Raw genomic sequence first — 19,039 nt, forward strand, 5'->3', positions numbered from 1 at the left:
CCAATCTGGCTTTGAAACATATTGCTTATTTCCATGATCCCAGCAAAACGAGGTCAGTAAAATTCCCTTAAAACTCTTGAGTCAGGCTGGACCTCCTAGTTCCCCACAATGAGTGTGCCAATACGTTCACTCCTTGTACATTCCCCTCCTAAAGCCCCGATCACTTTGTATTCAGGCTTTAAGATTGGCCTCTCCTACTTAGAGGCCCTCTTGCTATCCACATCCCGTGCTTGGCACACGGTAGATTCTCAGAGGAAGGGCACTCCCTAGCTATTATTATCATTTGGTTCTTCCAGGTCCCTCTCTCTGCTCTTACTGATTAGTAACAGCTTCCTCCTCTCACCTTCCTTGAGTGGAATCCAGGGGACAAACACGTGCTCACTGATTTTACCAGCCGGTCTCCACTGCAGATATTAGTGGGCACACAAGATTATTTAATGACCCAAGTCTTCTTTCCTTCTCTTCTAAGTCATAGTAGCAGGACAGTTTTCAAGGAAATGATAAGTCAAACCACAGGTGATTGAAAATGTTATTTATTTTTCTTCCAATGATCTTTTTCAAGCAATAAATAAAAACAGACATGTCGGCTTTTCTAAAAAAAAAACAAACCAAACATAATTCCCTTAAACTATATACATCCTACAGAAATACAGGCATATCAAATGTAGAAATGGCATCACTCTGAAAGATGAGGCTATTTACAAAAGTTACAAGTATTGCATTGCTCTGTCTTTTAAGAAGTCTCTTCCTTGTATGACAAGCTCTAAGAAAGGGCAGGGTGCTCTAGGGGGTGGGGGGACCCTCAAGGAACTGAGACTCCCTGTCTTTCTCAGTGGACAATGAAAGCTTCAAGGAAAACATCAACATGTAGACACTGGATTCAGTTACCTAATGATGCTCCGTGGAAGATTAAGTGATTTTCAAGGAGCAAGAGAAGGGTGCCCAATTCAGGGGACCTCACACGCCTTGGGGAGTTCCCAGGAGATCACCTTGGCCCTCAGCCAGGCTGAGCCAGTGAGAAAACCATGGCTGTGGTTCCTGGGACAAGCTGTCTCTGTTACCAAGGCACCTCACCATGCAAAAACCAAGGCCGATTCCCGAACTTGGCTGAACTTGGCTGCACATCAAAAGCACCTGGGGAGCTTTGAGACCTACCGATGCCTGGGTCTGGGATGGTCAGGGTTTTCGAGAGCTCCCCAAGTGATTCTAACAGGTGACACTCATTTAATACCACAAAGTACTTTGCGATCCTTGGTCAACCCCTATCTCCAGCCCCTTTCCCCTTACTTTCGAAACAACCATCCTACCTGTCTGTCCATCTGCCCAAGGATCTCCAAAATATTCTCACGGTGTCCCAAGCCTGATGAAAACTCTCTAGAATCTGGATGGAATGAGCACCTGAGAAAAATGGCTTCAGGAGGAAATGACTGAAGCTGGGTGCCACCGATCTGCTCACCGTGGCTTCAGCTGAATGCTGCTCTGGTGGAGAGGTGGGCCAGCTCCCCAGTGCTCCTCCACAAACACCCTTGGGACAGACAAGATTCAGGAGGCAATCTGTAGCATTCTCCAGTCTCTATAGAATAGCCGGTGAATTTGTTGACCTCTTGGAACAACAGCAAAGTTAACAACTTGTGATAACTTCCCTGGTTATCAACCAGTGGAAGACCAACCAGTGAAAGCAGCAATGCTTTCAGCCAATTGCACAGAAATCATTTGGCGGGAGGAATGCCCAGTGAAACTCACCAGCCATTTGGATCGACCTTGTGGTTTTGCCTTCGTTAGCGCTATTCCAAGACATCAGTGAGGCATGGGAGAACAACAGAGTGCCCCTTTCTGATCAAGTCACTTTCCTACATTATTTCTAGGAGTTTGGGGACTCTCACTATTGTCAAGTACAGAGAAAATATCTTTAAAGCAATTGTTTGTCATTGTGGTAGAAGACTTGAATTGGAAAGCAGGGCGGAAACATGTCTGGACTCATCCCGAGTCCCAACCATTCATGTGGTTGAAATTCCAATCTAGGGAAGCAGGATGCATAACTTTTGGCAAATGGACACTCATTCATAAAAAGTGATCTGTTCTCCAGGCTGCTTTCCCCCTACCCCAAGAGGCCCCTGCTCCCTGCCTGTCTGCTACTGGAAGCCAAAGCTTTTTCAGCTGCAGGACCCATTTGACCTCACTCATCACAAAACATGAAGGGACTTCCAGGAATCAAGGAAAATGTGAGACTGTCCAACTGTGCCGTCTCTAATGGGCCCATTCTCCAGGAGCCCGTTAACCCTGCCACGCCTCACCCTTAACTATTGAGCCAAGCAGCAACCAGGGGTCGGAGGGAATCTCTGGCTTTTCTACAGGCAGAAAGCAGGAGGAACTCTGGCTTCATCCAGAGGCAGGGCTTGACAAAGGCAGGACAAATGAGGCCGACACTAGTTCACGGTTCATGGAAGGAAATGTAACGAACCCGGTCCTGTCTGGGATGCCAGGAAGAAAAAGAGCATTCCAACACTATTCTGACACTGAGGCTTGAAGTTACTGATGGGTGAGCAAGAAGGTTCATTTAGCTCTAGACTCTTTTAGGGCTAACACAAAACAAAAACAAACAAACAAAAAAAACATGCTCTCATTTATAGACAAATTTGCGATTACCTCTAATCTGGCACTCCACAGTAACACAGTTCCACAACACGACAAATGAAGTCAACAAGTAGCTTGTTCCCTCTTCCCTCCCCCCACCCCACAGAAAATGTACCCTTCTCCCTCCAAAAGCCACTCCTCCATTTGGAAAGCCCTCTTAAAATGTCATTATCCCCAGAAAGGGCCCTCTAATGGTTCCTGAGAGCAGCTAGCCCCTTCGCAAGGAGTCTGCCCTGACCCTCCCTCACTGAGGCTCTCCTGGCTTTCTGGACCTCAAGGAACCAGAAACGTGGTGTCCACTCCCCTCTTTCTATTCAAAAGGGGACATGAAAATATTCACCTAAGCCGAGAATTAAAAGGATGCGAGAATCTCTTGGTATACTTCATTTCAAACACTCAGATTTGGGCAAAAGAGTTAAAAAATGGTGCTTCAACTTACCAAAGGATTAATTTTAGTTATGTCTCTAGTTAAGCTGGTTTCCCCAATGGCCTTGCCAAATGATTCACAGTAGGAAAATCCAAATTGCACCCAATTTTTCAGAAGCACCTTATATGATATGGCATTTGTCACAGGTGACAGGTCTTGGGCAGGCCTGTGAAAAAAATGTTCCCACCACCTAATAGAATTATTGATCACTGGAGAGGAAAGGTCATATTGTAGTTTAAAATAGCTTCAGTGGTCTTTGGACTCAGGAACCAGCTTTGAAAATTAAAAAGTAGGCCCTTTCCTTGCATCCTCCTCCCATCCCACTGCCTGCTTCTCAGGGGCAACAAATGCTAGCTGATCGCAGGCTCATCTCTACCTACTACCTATGAGAAATCACTGAGTTCCTAGCTGCTTTGACATCTGCATGCTGTTGTGCTCCATTGTTTGACGCCAACATAAGCAGATTCTAAACCCACTGTCGCTAGGCTCCTGGTATTTACATACTCTGAGGAAATTCTTAATAAATACTTTTATTTATTATTAAGCATAATCATTCACCTATTGGTGACTTAGAAATGAAAACCATGTCCTAAAAGATTTCTTCAAAAAACAAAATTCCTGTAACTACCACAACAACACAAAAGGAACAAGAACACAAAACCAGGCACTTCTGGGAAACTGGTTTTCTTTTTATCACCCCTGCCCCCCCCAAACAAAACAAAACAAAACAAAACTGGTCGGGCACATTTGCCAGGATCTATGGATTTTATAACTTCAAGCCTCGCTGCTTAAAAAAATGAGGTAAGAAATTTCTATCTTAAAAAGGAAAACTGACGCAAACCAAACCAAGGTATTCCCTGGCCGTGGAGGCAGCCGTTATTGCTCTACGTTGGAGTGTTTTGTTTGCTTTTAATATGTCTTCCAAGTCCGTTATTGCCATTCTGGCTGGCCCCGCGGTTGGTCGAGGAGAAGTGGAGAGCTCGGTCACCTGCCCCCGGCTGGTCAGTCCCGGCCTGCTGCCCACACATGGCCCACCCCTTGCTGGTAGCCAACCCACTCTGGCTCTGGGGGTCCCGAGAACTGCTCTAACAGCTGGGGGAGGTGGTGATGGGGCTGTGCAGGTACGGCAAGCTGCTGGGGGCCGAGTGCACGCCCACAGACACGGGGAAGCTGAAGACGAACTGCGAGGTGGGGGTCGGGGTGGCTTTGCCCCGCTCCCGCAGGGGCCCGGACGGGCTGGCGGCCTCCACCGCACAGGACGTGGCCAGCACCTGGGACTCGAACTGCAGCAGCTGCCCCATGAAGCTGAAGTTGGGAGAGATGATGCTCCGGCGCTGCTTGACGAACTCGAAGGCCTCCTCCAGCCTCACCCTCTTCTTCATCATCAGGTAGGCCAGGCAGATGGTGGCTGAGCGAGAGATGCCGGCCTGGCAGTGCACTAGCACCCGACCGCGGCAGTCCTTCACCGCGTCTGCGGCAGAGAGCGTGGCATCATGAGCGGGCCCTATAGGCCCCACCCTCACCCTCACCCAGGGGGCAAGTGTGTGGAACACAGACAAAACTTGGGGGGTGGGGGAGGCAGGTGTGGGCAGTATGGGAGGATGGGGGCCCCCACTGAAGGAACCACCACCCTAGGCTGAGGATGGGTGGGAAGGAACCCACATGTGGAAAACTCAAGAAGCCTGCTAGGGTATATCTGGGACTTAACCAAACAAGAACTACATTTTGGGAAAACCGCATAATAGAACCAGCTAAACCCCAATGTGCAATCAAGGATTTCCATGTGCAGAAACAAAAACAATGAATTCTCCCTTTTTTTGTCTTCCTTCCCATCTAAAAGGTCTTGTCATCTGGGCAGGTCATGGGCTCTGGCCATAAGCCAGCAGTGCAGGGTGTGGACGTTCCTCTCCCTCTCACGACTCCCACACCACCCGGCGGGCAAGCCCAAGTCCCTCCTTCCCACCGTCCATACAAGCGGCTCCCCCACACCCTCCCACACCATGGCCCTCTGACCGGGAACCCAAAGGCAGAGCCAGCCTACCGATGTACTCGATGGCCTCCATGAACCAGGAGCTGATGTCAGCCTTGTGGTTGTCTTCCACCGGGATGCACTTGTACTGATAGTGTCCCTCAAAGTGGTTCGGGCAGTCCGAGGAGACATTGAGCAGGGCCGTGATGCCCATGACGTCCAGCATGTCCCTCCGGGCAGCATGGTGGGCACTGCCGAGGAAGAGGAAGGGGAGGATCTCCACGGGGCCCCCCTGCACCAGAAAGGGAAAACAAAGGCCCCCAAGCGTGAGTGAACGGCCGCCAGGGAAAAGACCAGGACGCTGGGGTCGGGGAGAGGGGAGCCAGTCCGAGGGGGGCTTTCACAGACCACCGTGGAGAGCCTTCCAGGCACCCCTGCCATCCTCTTGGGGCTCCCGGCCTTTGGGCTCAGAGTGGAGGGGCCGAGGGGATGTCTCCATCCTTATGCTCTGCTCTGCCCACTGGCCACTCGAGCAGCCCACCTCCCCCGCGATAAGTGAGGTGGCAGGCTCCACGTTGTCCTTGCCACACTGTCTGCAACATTTAGAGTTTACACCTGTTGGTCAGGTGTGAACTTCTTTAGTTGGACGTGTCTTCACTTAGCACATCAAAAAACACCTTGCCCTCAAAGACAAGGAGGGATCTGGGCAATAGAGGGCAGTGTGTCAGCTTAAATTAATGACAATTTTCTGAGTCAAACTCAAGTGATCTGGGATTTGGGGAGCAGGGCTGCTGTACCCCATAAATTCATTCCTCCTCCATTTAAATGAAGGGGCTACAGGGGATGGCCTTGTGAGAAACGTAGCAGCCTCTGCTGGTTTTCTTGGGAGTTGGGTGGGTTGACCGTTTACGTCCATTTATGTCCATTTTGCATTTAGAGCTAGCGCCTATGTAGGGGACAGCCTGACTTTTGCAGACCTCTGCGTTCCGCAGGAGCCACTCAGGAGAAGGGTTCTCTCAGCTTCCTTACACTGACAACTTCCCGCAGGCTTGCTTGTCTGCACCTAAGTCTAAACCAGGGGCTTCTGGGAGAAATGAGTTTTTTTTTTTTTTTCCTTAAGGGGGTAGGGATAAAAAAGAGGAGATAAAATTCCAGGAAAAAATGGACACCACCTTACATCTCCACCCAATACCCAGGGTTCACCACATCCCCCCTAGACTGGGGCACGGCGTTCAAAGCCTTAAGAGAAGCAGAACTCTGAAGAGGAGGCCCGTCCCGCCGGCCCTGGCCTCACTGCCCTGAGCACCAGGGCCCGGCATCTACCTGGTCATGCAGGGGGGTCCCACAGGAGCTGCAGCCCAGGTCCAAGGACTCCCCAGTGCTTGGGGGCACAGGGGGCGGGATGGCCACCAAGGCCTTGGTTTTGGAGCAGAATTCTGGGTACTCGGAGGAAAACCTCTCGTAGCCACCTGTAAAGGACAAAGACAGTCAGGTTAATGGGCTCTCCAAGCCAGCAGGAAGCCGGAAAGCATTTGACTTCTTCCCCAGAGCAAGGAAACTGGGGACGGGCCGGCTCTGATGTTGCCACTGGGCGGCGCTGTGGGCCCAGAAACGACGGCTGCGGAGACTTTTCCAGAGATGCAGAGCCCTGCGTTGGCCAGGACCGCTTCCTGAAGTCTGGAAGGACGCAGGGGACATCAGGAAAGCTTTAGGGACGACACCTGGGTTTGGATGAAGACACATAAAGGAAGCTGTGCAAGGAGTACGCACGGTAGCCCCTGAGAGATGAGACAGCATGGAAGGGGAAGAAGGAAAGGCCACGGAGGGCTTCAGGAAAAACTGTGCCCCGGGACTGGCCAAGATGACAACCCCTGCCCCCAGCCCTTCCCTTGAAGAGGTTCTCCACGTGGGAGAAAAAGGAAAAACAAAATGACTCTGGCACTAGCCTTTCTGGACATCAGCAACGGAGCAGATGCCAATTGTACGGCCTCAGGGACAGCTGTTCCATCCACAAGAGGCCAAAACGAGGAAATGGGCTTAACTCTAAATAAATCAATCCCTCTTGCCACATGCAGGTTTAGGTAAGGAAGTGCTAAACCCGGGAATGGCTATCTGTGAGGATCATCATCCAGGGAAGGGAGGTCTTTGAATAAAACAGACGCAACAGTGACTTATAGGGAGTAGTGTCAGCCCTGATGCCAGAAACGCGCAGGCTGGGTGGAGCCGGGCAGGGACACACTCAAGCCTTGTGTCTCTAATTATCCTGTGATCTCTAGGACTTTGCTTTGAGGGCAACTTATAAAAACAATCATCAATATTTGGCCTTGTTCTTATTTTTATTTTTCTGTTTCTGTAGGATCCAAATTTGACTCTAAATTCATTCAGTAGGGCCTGTAGGTTGTGGAACAACTACTCTAACTGATCCATTCAACTGACTAAAATGACAAGTTGGCCAAAGGCCATGTATGCAGCTAGAACCTCTAAATCTTTATGCTCCTTGTATACGTTTACAGTGATTTCCCAAAAGTGCAGACATGTGATGGTTAGTCAGTTACTCACCCCAAATCCCTTCCTAGAAACTACTGCCTGCTGCTGCCGAGAGCGCGGGAAGTGAATCTTTGCCATGTGAGGCTTACAGAAACAGGGCACACATTTTTTCCTCTCTGACCGGAGGCTCCTCTGTTCCTTCCACTCCATCCCTCAGGATATAAACGGGTCACGGGCCCTCTTCCTGCTGAGTCATAAGGCAGCACCCCTGGATGCAAGGCTGCTGGAGTGTCTGGCATTGCCGCCTCGTCACAGGGACACCCCTCCGTCCCATTGTAACCCCATCTGCCTGCTTTCCTCACAAGGCTCAAAGCACTGCTACCCAAAATGCAGTGCAGAGAGTAGGGGGAGCAGCCAGCAAATGTTAGCAGAAGGCCCTAAGAAGGCGCCTGGGACAGGAACTTTGGTGAGCACCACATGCTCTGGAGAAAGTGGAAGGATAACATGCATCAAGGGATAAATACTTGTTGAAGCCCTATATAAACAGCCATCATTTGTTACTCTATATGCTTCCATAAAATTTGAATTTTTTTTCTAACAATATGATCCTAGTATTTATTAAATAATTTGAGCTATTAACACATATTTTTGAAAAGAAATTTCAGACATGAGTGGTATCCTTCAGAAGCTCATCACCTAGACAGGCAAGAAAGTTGGACCCAAGCAAAGGTGAAGGTGGGGCCACAGTGGGGCCAGGGCCAGGCTCCAGGATCTCCAAGGACCCGTCCCCCTGAGGGCAGCAGAAACGGGAGGAGGTTCAGGGTGGTTGAGACAATGTCCTTCCCACTGCTGAGAAGGTGCAGGACAGACTGAAGTCGTGGAAAGAGACAGGCTTTGCAATTAAGTTAGGCCAAATCCCAACCCTGTGAATCAGGGAATCATCAACTGTGCAACCTGGGGCCAGTCACTCAAATCTCCTCCTCGTTTGTAAAACGTGATTAAATGCCCACCTCACAGAGTATTTGCAAGGACTGATGCAAACAGTCCCCGGCACCTGGCATCCAGGAGACATGTAATGAAGGTTTCCTTTTCTGGCACCTACACTCAACGGAGCCCTAAACGGAGATCCTAAAAGATCATACAGGGACTCTCAGGCTGGCAGCTTCCCAGACTCTGACAGCCTTCTCTTCCTGGGCTTAATTTATTTTTTCCAGTTGCAGTCTTGAGACCCAGCAGTTAAGATGGAGGAAGGGCAGGTACTGCACCTCCTGAACGCCACATTTGCTCCAGAGTTATGAACATCTGCTGCCTCCTGGGGTCAGTTGATGAGGTCAGTGCAGCAGATCCACGGCCGAGGGATTCAGAGCAGCTGCTGACCGTGGTGTGGAGTGGGGGGTGAGAAGAGCAGACAGCTCAGTGGGCAGGATGGCGGTCACCCGGGAGGTGGAAGAGAGACCGGACCAGGCCAGAGGGGGGGCCCTGGGCCATGTGTCATCTCCCCAAGGATGTTCATAACAGGATGGAGAGGCAGCAATGGTCTAGAAAAGACAGCATTAGAACAGAGCAGAAAAATGATGAATAAAATCTGTTTCCCTCTGGAGGATTCTTTAAAGAACAAACAAAAAGGAACTAAGCAAAGACGCAGATTGGCTTAAGGGCCAGGAGCTAGAAGATTTGGCAACCCTGACAGGGGCAGCAATGAAAGGGTTTTTTCTCTCCTGAGCTACCACGAAGCTTTTGCAGGTCTGTGGCTGGCTGTACCAAAGGGAGCTCCTTCTGGTGGGCCAAAAGGCTTCATTCAGGCCGGGACCAAGGATGAGTGCAATGCACACCGAAGGACACTGAAGTAGCCATCAAGGTGGTAGATGGATGAGTGCAAGTTAGCACTAACCAACCACCCAGAACAAAGGGCTCAGGTCCACATCCCACTAGGCCACACAGCAGCAAGTCATCTCTAGGTATATCAAGGGCAGCCATGCTAATAAAAATCATAGCTACCACTGAGAATGCTTACTGTGCAGGCTCTTTCCACACAGTCTCCTCCAACAGCCCATGAGGAAGGCACGATTCATCCTAATTTTACACAACAGGAAACTGAGGTGCAGAGCAAGCAAGGACCCAACCTGTGGCTGCCCACCCAGGGAACGCCAGAGTCAGCATCCAGCCCAGCAGCTCAAAGCCAGACTCCCAAACTTGCTGTCAGGAGCCGTTCCTCCCAGTCACCTCATCCTGGAAGCCCTTTCTTCAGAGCACTGCCTGCTGGTTTCAAGTGAAGACATTGAATTTTCACTCAAATGTCTGAGAAAGGAACTGAATAGGGCACTGCTGACATTTCACCAAACTCTGCTCTTTTCTGTGGTTTTCTAACTGCAGGTTGTCATTTGAGTAGTCATCACCAGCAATTTTTTAAAAAATGAAATACAACAGTATAGAAACTTCTAGAGTACATTACATTTAATTAGAGTATATTTCATGGAGCTTTTGTTTCAGGTATAGATGTCACGATGTAAATTTCTCACTGGCGTGGGGTCAAAGAAGACTGCTCCAAGACTTCCTCCCCTCAGTCCCTCCTACCCATCCCCAAATCTGTGCAAGTATCATGTCCACAGCTCGATTTAGAACACCAGGTTTTATCCAAAACTCATGAAAGGGAAAGCTTATTCCCATGACATGCAAAGGGACTGGGCTCTATTTGGTGCTTCCTAGAGGTGTGCAAGGAGAAGACATGGAGACAGGAGATCTGGGTGACAGTCCCAGAGGGAGCTGTGGGAACTGGGGCAAATTAGGAGTTACCTCCTGCTTTAGTTTCCCGGCTGCCAAAACAAACACCACACAATGGGTTGGCTTAACAACAGGAATTTAGTGGTTCAGGGTTTCAGAGTCTAGAAGGCTTGCTTCCTCCTGGGGTTGGTATCTTCTAGCTAGCCAGTAATCTTTGGGTTCCTTGGCCTTTCTGCCACATGGCAATACACACAGTGGCATCTTCTTTCTCTTCTGGGTTCTGTTGACTTCCAGCTTCTGGCTGCTCCCTGGGGCTTCTCTCTCTGCTGTCTTCTCTATGAAGCCTCCATTAATAGGATTAAGACCATCCTGATTCAGCTGGGCCACAGCTTAACTGAAGTAACCTCATCAAAAGATCATACTTAACAATGGGTTCACACCACAGGCATGGATTAATTTTAAGAACATGCTTTTCTGAGGTACATAACCCCAGGCTACCACACCTCCCAAACTCTGTTTTTCTACCCTCAAAATATAAGGATTTCAGATTATATGATCTCTAGGTTCCAAATATTCTGCAATCATAAAAGTCCAGGATCTATTTATTTGCAAACTTACAAAATGAGAGCATGTCAGTTTCACAGGTTCTAAAGTAGTAGGTGCCTAAGAAATGCACTTCTATCTTCTGAATAAAATTTCCTAATAGATATGCCAATTAACTCTGCCCTGTTTTTTCTATGTCCTATTGAATATAATTGTGTAACAGACATTCTTATTAATTTGACCTATTTTTCCCTTATCCGTATTTAACAATATACTCTCTATTCTTAAAGCTCTCATTTTCTCATCTTTATTTTAAAACTTGAGAGTCTAGGAAAAACAAAGTAATATGATTTTTTCACCCGACTTTCTTGAGGAAGAACTACACCTACAGTTCAGCTCCTGAGTTCTTTTTTTTTTTTTCCCTCTACACATGCACATAATACAAGGCAATTTTGAAAGGTTAGTAAGAATGATAACCCATTGGCCCAATTCTCCACTGCTGCCACCTCTACACCTGTGGGGATTGACTAATGTATGTGAAAGTGCTTTGCACAGGACCAACTGACTTAGTGCCGATGATATCACTATAATAAGCCTTTTAATGCAGCCAGTGATGGGCAAGACTGTCCCTCGGTGGTGGCTATGATTGTGAATCTCAATGTGGCTTCCAATTTTCTCCAAGCTCAGAGCATCCTCTCCTCACAGGGAGCACCTGCCCTTTTCACTCCAGGAGGCCTTATCAATATAAGGTAAATGATGCTCAGCAACAAAGTCTGGGGGTCATTTGAAGGTCATTGCCTTGGAGAACTTCACTCGAGGTGGGTGTTGGCTTAGTAAACACCCATGTAAATACTGAGCAGTCGTTAACATTTACCCCGGAGGTTCTCTTCACCTTGGGCCTCCCTCCCCAGGGAGATCTGCTTCCTGCTCTCCTGCAGGCTGGTTGACACCTAGGGCCACCAGGCTGGATCTTGCTGCAGCCCCTCCGAGTCCTTCTGTGTTATCTGCTGTGTTCAGTAAACTGGCTTCCGCTGGAGAGTGAGCCTCCCTTCTGGTCATGCCTCCCCTTTGTTAGCCAGGAACTGCCTTCCAGTAAGGAAACTGGCTATCTCGTTGCAGAGGTTCTGATTTTTCAAAGGCATTTCTTGGCTCCTTAAAATGGTCACCCTTTCTTATGCCGGACCGGGTAGTAGGGTAGCACGCCTCCCCTAAGAGTGTCCAGGACAAGCCCGGGGAAGCTGGGTAGTCTTAATAACCAAGTTTTCCCTCTCAATTTAGAGCCCTACCGCATCTTCAGTTACTTTAGTTGGTTGCAAACATCCAATTCCAGTGATGCAAAAACTAGTTAAGTTGGCTCTGTTCGCTGCCATTTTTTAACCATAGTAGGGGTTGGAAATTATCTTTTTGAGATCTAACAGTTTATAATTCCCACACTGCCAAACCTAGGCTGGCAAGGGCATTGTGTCATATTTGCAAGAAAAAAAGCTAATCATTTTCCCTTTGGGTGGAAGAAGAGTGCAACTTCAGCATCCCCCAGGGCTATGGAGTTTGGTGCCACGGACCTTCTGGGAACTGGGATGGGCTGATGGGGGTAGAGAGAGGAAAGACAGAAGGCAGGCATGGGGTTGTCAGGGCTGCTATCTGCCCCACCCCTTCTTCCCACCCCCCTCTGTTCACTGGTGGCAAAAGTGGTCGTTTCATTTTACAGCCAGGTCTGGGAACTAAGCTTACATGAACTCCAGCCTAGAGGGCCAAACTGGAATATCTAGTTGATCCCCTCAAATTTTCAAAACTGTTCCTGAACAGTTTCTAAGTCAGAACCTGAATAAGAGACAAAGGTCTTGCACTGAGATGCATTATAGACAGGGGCAAAGTAAGATAATGTTTTTACACCTGAGAGCTTTCTGCATAACAGACTGATTCCTAACTGGAGGAATACGGGAAGTAAAGAATGGCTTCTGCAGAGTAAGAAAATACTTGTCTTTCTCCAATGACCAGGGGAGTGTGAATTTAATCCAAGGATTTATGGAGGGAAAAGGGAGATGTGTATTGTGATAAAGTTGGAAAAACTGAAAATTTATAAACTGTCCCTAAAAATATCTTAAAGGATTTTAAATTAAATGAGCTGGAAAAATAGTTTAACCAAAATGAGAATATTTTACTAGCAAAAAGACCAGAAATTATTGTATTGATTTTAACTATTGCTTTTAGCAAAACTTGGTTAGTATCAAGAAGTTTAAAGGCTAAGCACCATTTTAGTGATTTTAAGTAAACTTCACCCCTGTCTTTAATGCATTCTTGCTTATGGTTATTAGCTATGAATGACCTGCAATGAGTATTCAATTGCCCTTCAAAGTGGCAGAAATATAAAATCAGATTTTAAAACTCAATTAATAGAAATAGAGAGCCTTTGGCTGGGAAGGATAAGATAACTTCTGAAAATACCTTGCTGTTTTTATACTGATTCCCCCTCCCCAAGCAGCATGGCAGACACCAGCAAACAGGGTCTTTCACTCGCTTAGTGTCCTCCTCACTTTTAACTCCACATGCATCACCACATATAGCATACAGAAGGTCCCACTAGCTGGAAAATAAAATGAACAACTCCACTGGGAACGAAATTACCCAGTCGCTAATCAGTTCAAGCATTTACTAAAGATAATGTAAGAGGCCTTTTCTTCCCTTGTTTCCCAATGCCCCCCAGTAAACTCCCTGCTCCCCTAGATCGCCTCCCATGGCACCCCGACATCACCCCCATTCCACTGGCTTCTCTACAAGGAAGCCCCTGTTTCTGGAGACTTAGGAATCATTGCTTTCCTGCCCTGACTGCATCTCCCCCTCGAGAGTGTGGGCACAGATATTTTTTTCTTTCTGCCCTCTCTAGAAGGCAAAGTGAAGGAAGAGGATCAGGGCTGGAGATGACCTCTGCTCAGCACACATAGCAGGAAAGCTAAATTAAAGAGAATATGTCCCGGTTATCCTCACAGATGTTTTATTACCAGTACAGAACAAGCTAAACGATCGCCCCACTTCTTGCTGCTTCCAAGGGCAGGCTCCCTTTGCCGGTGAAGCAGAGTTGAACCCCTTCTGGCTACCCCCAGGGCCTGCTCCTCAAGAGAGAAGTAAACCTGCTGCTCGCGTTTAGACACTATCCAATATCTCAGAGGAAGTTGCCTTTGAAATGCAAAGGGTCGTCCTCCCTGCACGCCCTAGGGCAGACAACAGGAGGCAGTGCAGGCTTGGGGAGGAAACTTGTGCGTTCTGGAGACTGCCCCCCTTTTCAGAACCCCCTTTTCCGTCGGACAGGTTCCTCCCGCCATGGGGCTGTCATTTTACCAGGAGACAGCCTGTCCCCAGTCTTTACATTAACATTTGCCTCTCCCTGAATCGCCAACGTCCGGCGGCTGATCCGCAGGGCGGTTCTCGAAGTCCATCTGGCTCGGGGTTCTCCAGACGGCATTCGGGGGGAAGAGACATGCCGCGAGCCCAGAGAGGAAACCTGAAAAACAAGCCTCTCTCCCCAGGCGCGAGGCCAAGGTCCCGGAGCTGCCGTTCGAGGGCGGTCCCCTCCTGATTTCTTTCAGGAAGAATAACAAAACAAAACAAACCCAGACTCCACGTGGGGCTAGAGGACAGCCCCCGCCCCGCCGCAGCAAGGGTCCTCGGTTCAGTGGCCCCCGAAGGAAGGCGCCCTCTCAGGCTCTCCATTAGGAGGGACTACAGGGTAGCGCATCACCGAGGACACCCCGGGCGGCCCCTGCCCACTCCAATGGGACTTTCCTCCCAGAGGAATTTGTTTCTCTTCTTTCCCACCAGCGCCAGCACGAGGAAGGGGAGAGCAGACATCTTCAAACAATAGCAGAGACCACCAACGCCGGGGTTCTAAACAGTAATCTGACACGGAAGTACCACCGCCACGAGCCAGGCGCGGGGCTCCCCGGCACAGCTACGCTCCCCGGCGCAGGCGAGGCAGGCCCTCCTCCAGCGCCCAGTGCGCCCCCGGCTTAGCGACCGGTCTTTCCGTCAAAGCCTCTTCCCGGCCCTTTCTCTTTGGGGAGGGAGGGGACTGACTCAAATAGAGGCGCAAAAGCTGGCCCTCACGGAAAAAGAAAGAAAACTCAGCAAAATCGCCTTAGTGGTTCAACCGAAGGTCAACAGCAGCATTTCCCCAGCAGCTGACAGGTCAAATGGTCAGGAAACAACTGCTGAGAACAAAGCCCCCCGCTGTTCGCCGGGGGCAGACCCGGCCTATGTGCACTGAGCAGTTTTGTTGTGCTTTTTAGAGGGGGGCGGCGGAGGGGGAGGTTTCCGCCGCCCGCTCCACCCCCCTTCTCTGGAGTGAACAGCTCGGATTTGGAGGAAAGTGGGGGGAAGGGGACGAAGGAGCCAGGGGCGCCTTCAGGAACCGTAGCGGCTCTTTGATGGCCGGGATAGAAACGCCTATCCGGTTCGCAGGCGAGAAGTCCACTAAGGAGAAAGAATGCAAGGAATGCGGCGGCGGGAGGAAGGGGCGCAGCGCGGCCGGGGGGCGGCCCACCGGCCCTGCCCGCTCCCCAGCGCGAGGGGCGCCGAGGGGACAGGTCGGGGCAGGTGCGGCCGCGGCCTCGGCTGCGGCCGACCCACCGGCCCTTCAGTTACTTGGATGCGGCGCGGTCCTTTCGGGGGGTTCAGACTTCTGGATTTTAAAACCCTAAAGATGAATAGTTTCGCCAGGTTCGTTTAAATCAAGCAGACACCATCAGATAATCGAGAATTGTGTCCAAACGAAAGATGAGAAGTCTCCGCTGTCGGGATTTACGTAAGGGGAGAAGCACGGTCCCAGCCCCGCGTTCCGCACCTGTGAAATCCTCTGGCCTCCTGCTCTCGAAGCCGGGGTCTAGCCCGGGTCTAGCCCGGGGCCGGGGGACTTGGCCACCTTCCAGCTGGAGCTCCGAGTCGGGCAGCGGAAGAAGAGATACAGATCGTTCCACACAACGTCTGCCACCCGATCCGCGTTTCATTTAAGAAGGCCGGGTTTCAAATCGATCCGGCGGGGTCGATCCCACCCCGGCGCCCACCCTCCTACACCGCCCCTTCCTCTGGGTTTCGGGATTGGACTCAGTGCAGGGCCGGGGCATTCTAAACAAATAGACCTAGTCTGTCCCCGTCCGCACTGTGGGACTCGGGGGCACTTCCCTGTACTCGCAGATGGGCCGCGCGCATAGGAGTCGCTTTCCCCGCGCGAGGCAAGAACCGTTAGTGCGTGTAAATAAACGCGGAATCGCCAAGAAGGGTGCGGCGAGTGACGGAGGGAACGCGCTCGTATCGTCCCTGAGGGCTTCGGGAGCTCTCACACGTGCACAGAAACGCGCAACCATTGCAAACCCGTGCACACCAACACGCACAAAGAGCGCGCGGGGAATTCCAGCAGCCGCGAGTCACTCCTTCCCTTGGCCACTAAAGACGCAGGCCAACAAGCCCCCCTATACCTTACACCCCAACTCGCGCCCCGCTATCCGCTTTTACCTTTGAGCAGGCAGATGTCGGTGCGCTCGGCGTTGCGGCGCAGCGCCTGCACCACTAGTGATACGGTGCTGTCTTCTCGGAGGCTCTCTGCGCGAGGGCTGCGCTCGTCGTAGACGATGACCGCCGAGTAGAGGCCGGAGCGCAGGCGGGCGCGCACCTCTTCCTCGGCGGGCAAGATCTGCTCCAGGCTCACGGAGCCTTTGGCCCGCCGCCGCACGATGGTGTTGCAGCGCACGTTGACCGAGCCTCGGATGTAGCCCGCGCTGTGCGCCAGGAACGGTCTGCAGTCTAGAAGCAGGCACTTGCCGCCGCTCAGCAGCCCCAGAGCGCCGTGGCTGCCACCGCCGCTAGCGCCACCGCCGCCGCTCTCGTCCCGGTTCATCAACCTTTTGAGCACGCTGCAGTCCATCTCCCGCAGCTCCTCCACTGTCACCATGGTCGCCAGGAACCGCGACTGCTGAGTGCGCGAGGGAGCCAAGGGCACCCCCGCCAGCTGGGCTGTAGGAAGGGGCGGACGAGGGCTAAGGGAGGGCGAGTGCAAAAGTGACTGCCAACTTGGTCCCCGCTGGCTACTGCGGGCGAACCTCTTCTCCCCAAGTCCCCTTCCTCCCGCAGGCTCCCGGTTACATAGCAGTTCAAGCGGCCTCGGGCGCCAGGCAGGGCGACGCGCAGCGCGGAGGTGGAGCTGGCGGTGGAAGTACAGGGGAATGTGTTTACGGGAGAGGACCGAGGGCTCCCTTCTGTCGTGGCTTCTATTGTGTTGCCTGTCGTGCTGCTGCTTCTGTCGCCGCCGGAGCTGCCCTTTCCAGCCGCTGTTCCTTACCCACCGCTGAAGCTCCGCGCACTGCCCCAGCCAGAGTTTCCTCCTCTGCTTAGAGATTTATTAATGCTCCTCGGCTCTCCCGAGAGAGGGAGGAGATTCATTACTACCTCGCGAGGCCCCGCCTCTTTCCATTCTGGGCCTCGCGCCCCCCCACCCCCACCCCATCTCCTGTCCCTGGGCCCCGCGGGCCCCTCCTTCTGCGCTCCTCCCCCGCGCGTGAATGGAGCGCCGACGGCTCGCGCCCAGTCACGGGAACGCGACGTCACAAAGAGCAGAGTAAACAGGGCTCTCGGCATTCTCCACCAGATCCATTCATAAAACCGAAACCCAGAGAAAGAGGGAGGTAGCGGCACGGGGACTTTGTGAATGGAACGCGGCAGCGTCTGTCGCCGTCCGTCCGCGGGCCCCGGCCTCCGCGGCTTGCGCCTCCGGCCCCAGCCCGAGTCGCCTTCCAGCCATTCCAGCCCCCTCCCTGGGCCGTGTTTGGCGCAAAGCAATCCGCGGAGAAGCCGCCCAAGCGGGGGGCAGCGGCTGAATGTGGAGGTTTCGTCTCTTTTTCCCTCCGCCTCCGCCTCTCACACCTCTCCTTTCTCCCCCCACGCGCCCGGCAGTGACATCCCCAGATCTCCACCGCGGGGCGCCGCCCCCCACCCGGCTGGGGCCCAGGCCTCTGCGCCCCAGACTTACCCTGTTTGTGTGCTTCGGCCAGACGTCCTTTTAAGGCGATCCCTCAGATGTTGACTGATGTATTAGCGTGATCGATTTTCATCCTAAACCATTAAATCAGCTTGATAGCTTCCCGAGGAACGTGGGTAAACCCCAACTTAAAAGATGAAAGAGAAGGTCCTCCCTCCCCATACCCCGGTAATAGGAGTAAGGTGTGGGATTTGTTGTTTTACGACCCAGAGGGAGGCATTAATTGCCTGAATGTTGTTCCCAGGGAGGAGGGCAGGGATGCCACTCCCGTCCACGCTTCCTAAAAAATGTTTATTTAACCCTGATGGGGGGTGGGGGTGGGAATCGGCGTTTTCGGTTTTGGGAAAAATCCTCACCCCAGCTTGCACACGTGTTAACTGTCTTAGCAGGATATGACAATTAGGATCCACATTTGGTGCGCAGCTAATCCCTGTGAAATTTACGTGCAAAGAACGACTTTTTGAAAGGCTATAATAAACTCTGGGGCCGATTCCGGTTTCTTTTCATCGGTCTTTCCAGGTCAAGCAGCATTTCTTCACTACCACCACCACCCCCCCACCCCCCTTTTTTTTTCTTTCCAGTTTTACTTTTGCATTTAATTTTCTCAGAGGCCGCGGGGGGGACCAAACAGGAGCCCCAACATGTTGCCAAGTCTTGTTAGAGACAATTAACCACCGACGCGAGGGAATTACGAGGCTCTCGCGCGGCCTCGGGGGCAGCAGGGTGTAGTCTCCCCATTTCAGGTCGCGCGTGGAGGCCCGCGGGGTACCTCCTGCCCCCTCCCTGGACCCTCCCCGCCCTCCTTCCCCTGCTCTTTGTTCCCCGCAGAGCGGCCATCCGGAGCCCTCACCTCCGGCCTCCTGGGGCCAGCCCTTTCCCTCCCCAACTTGGCCACAGGAGGGGCCTTCACTCCCCGCCCCTGCTCCCCTCCTCCTGCGCCCCCAAGGCATGGGCACCCCGTCCCAGGTTCGGGGCTGTGAACGGCGCCGCGGGCCCGAGGGGAACTTCCCTTTTGTTTTGGACTCCCAATATGTCATAGGACGCCACCGTAGTGATCCTGTCTAAATTGAAAATTCTGATATTTTGTTCGTAACAATTTTTTTACATTAATTTTGAATCTTTTAAAAAACAATGCATTAAAATACTGTTTATTTTGATTATCGACTATTTGGGGTATCCCCTTAACTCTGGCGTCCGAGGTGAGTGCTCACCCTAGTCCCAGCCCTGGAAATGA

The 19,039-nt window shown here is 51.5% G+C and overlaps 1 protein-coding gene across 1 annotated transcript; it reads right to left on the bottom strand.

Annotated features, from left to right (window-relative positions):
* Positions 1-547: 547 nt before the first annotated feature.
* DUSP4 (dual specificity phosphatase 4) lies at positions 548-17,163 on the bottom strand. The gene is made up of 4 exons (XM_037831283.1): positions 16,287-17,163; positions 6,354-6,499; positions 5,103-5,322; positions 548-4,532 (listed from the first exon to the last, which is right to left on the bottom strand). The coding sequence occupies exons 1-4, from the start codon at positions 16,720-16,722 to the stop codon at positions 4,147-4,149; spliced, it is 1,188 nt and encodes a 395-aa protein (XP_037687211.1). The 5' UTR covers positions 16,723-17,163; the 3' UTR covers positions 548-4,146.
* Between the last annotated feature and the right edge of the window lie 1,876 nt (positions 17,164-19,039).

The sequence above is a fragment of the Choloepus didactylus genome, chromosome 3 (assembly GCF_015220235.1).
Source record: "Choloepus didactylus isolate mChoDid1 chromosome 3, mChoDid1.pri, whole genome shotgun sequence".
In the NCBI taxonomy this organism is placed as follows: Eukaryota; Metazoa; Chordata; class Mammalia; order Pilosa; family Megalonychidae; genus Choloepus; species Choloepus didactylus.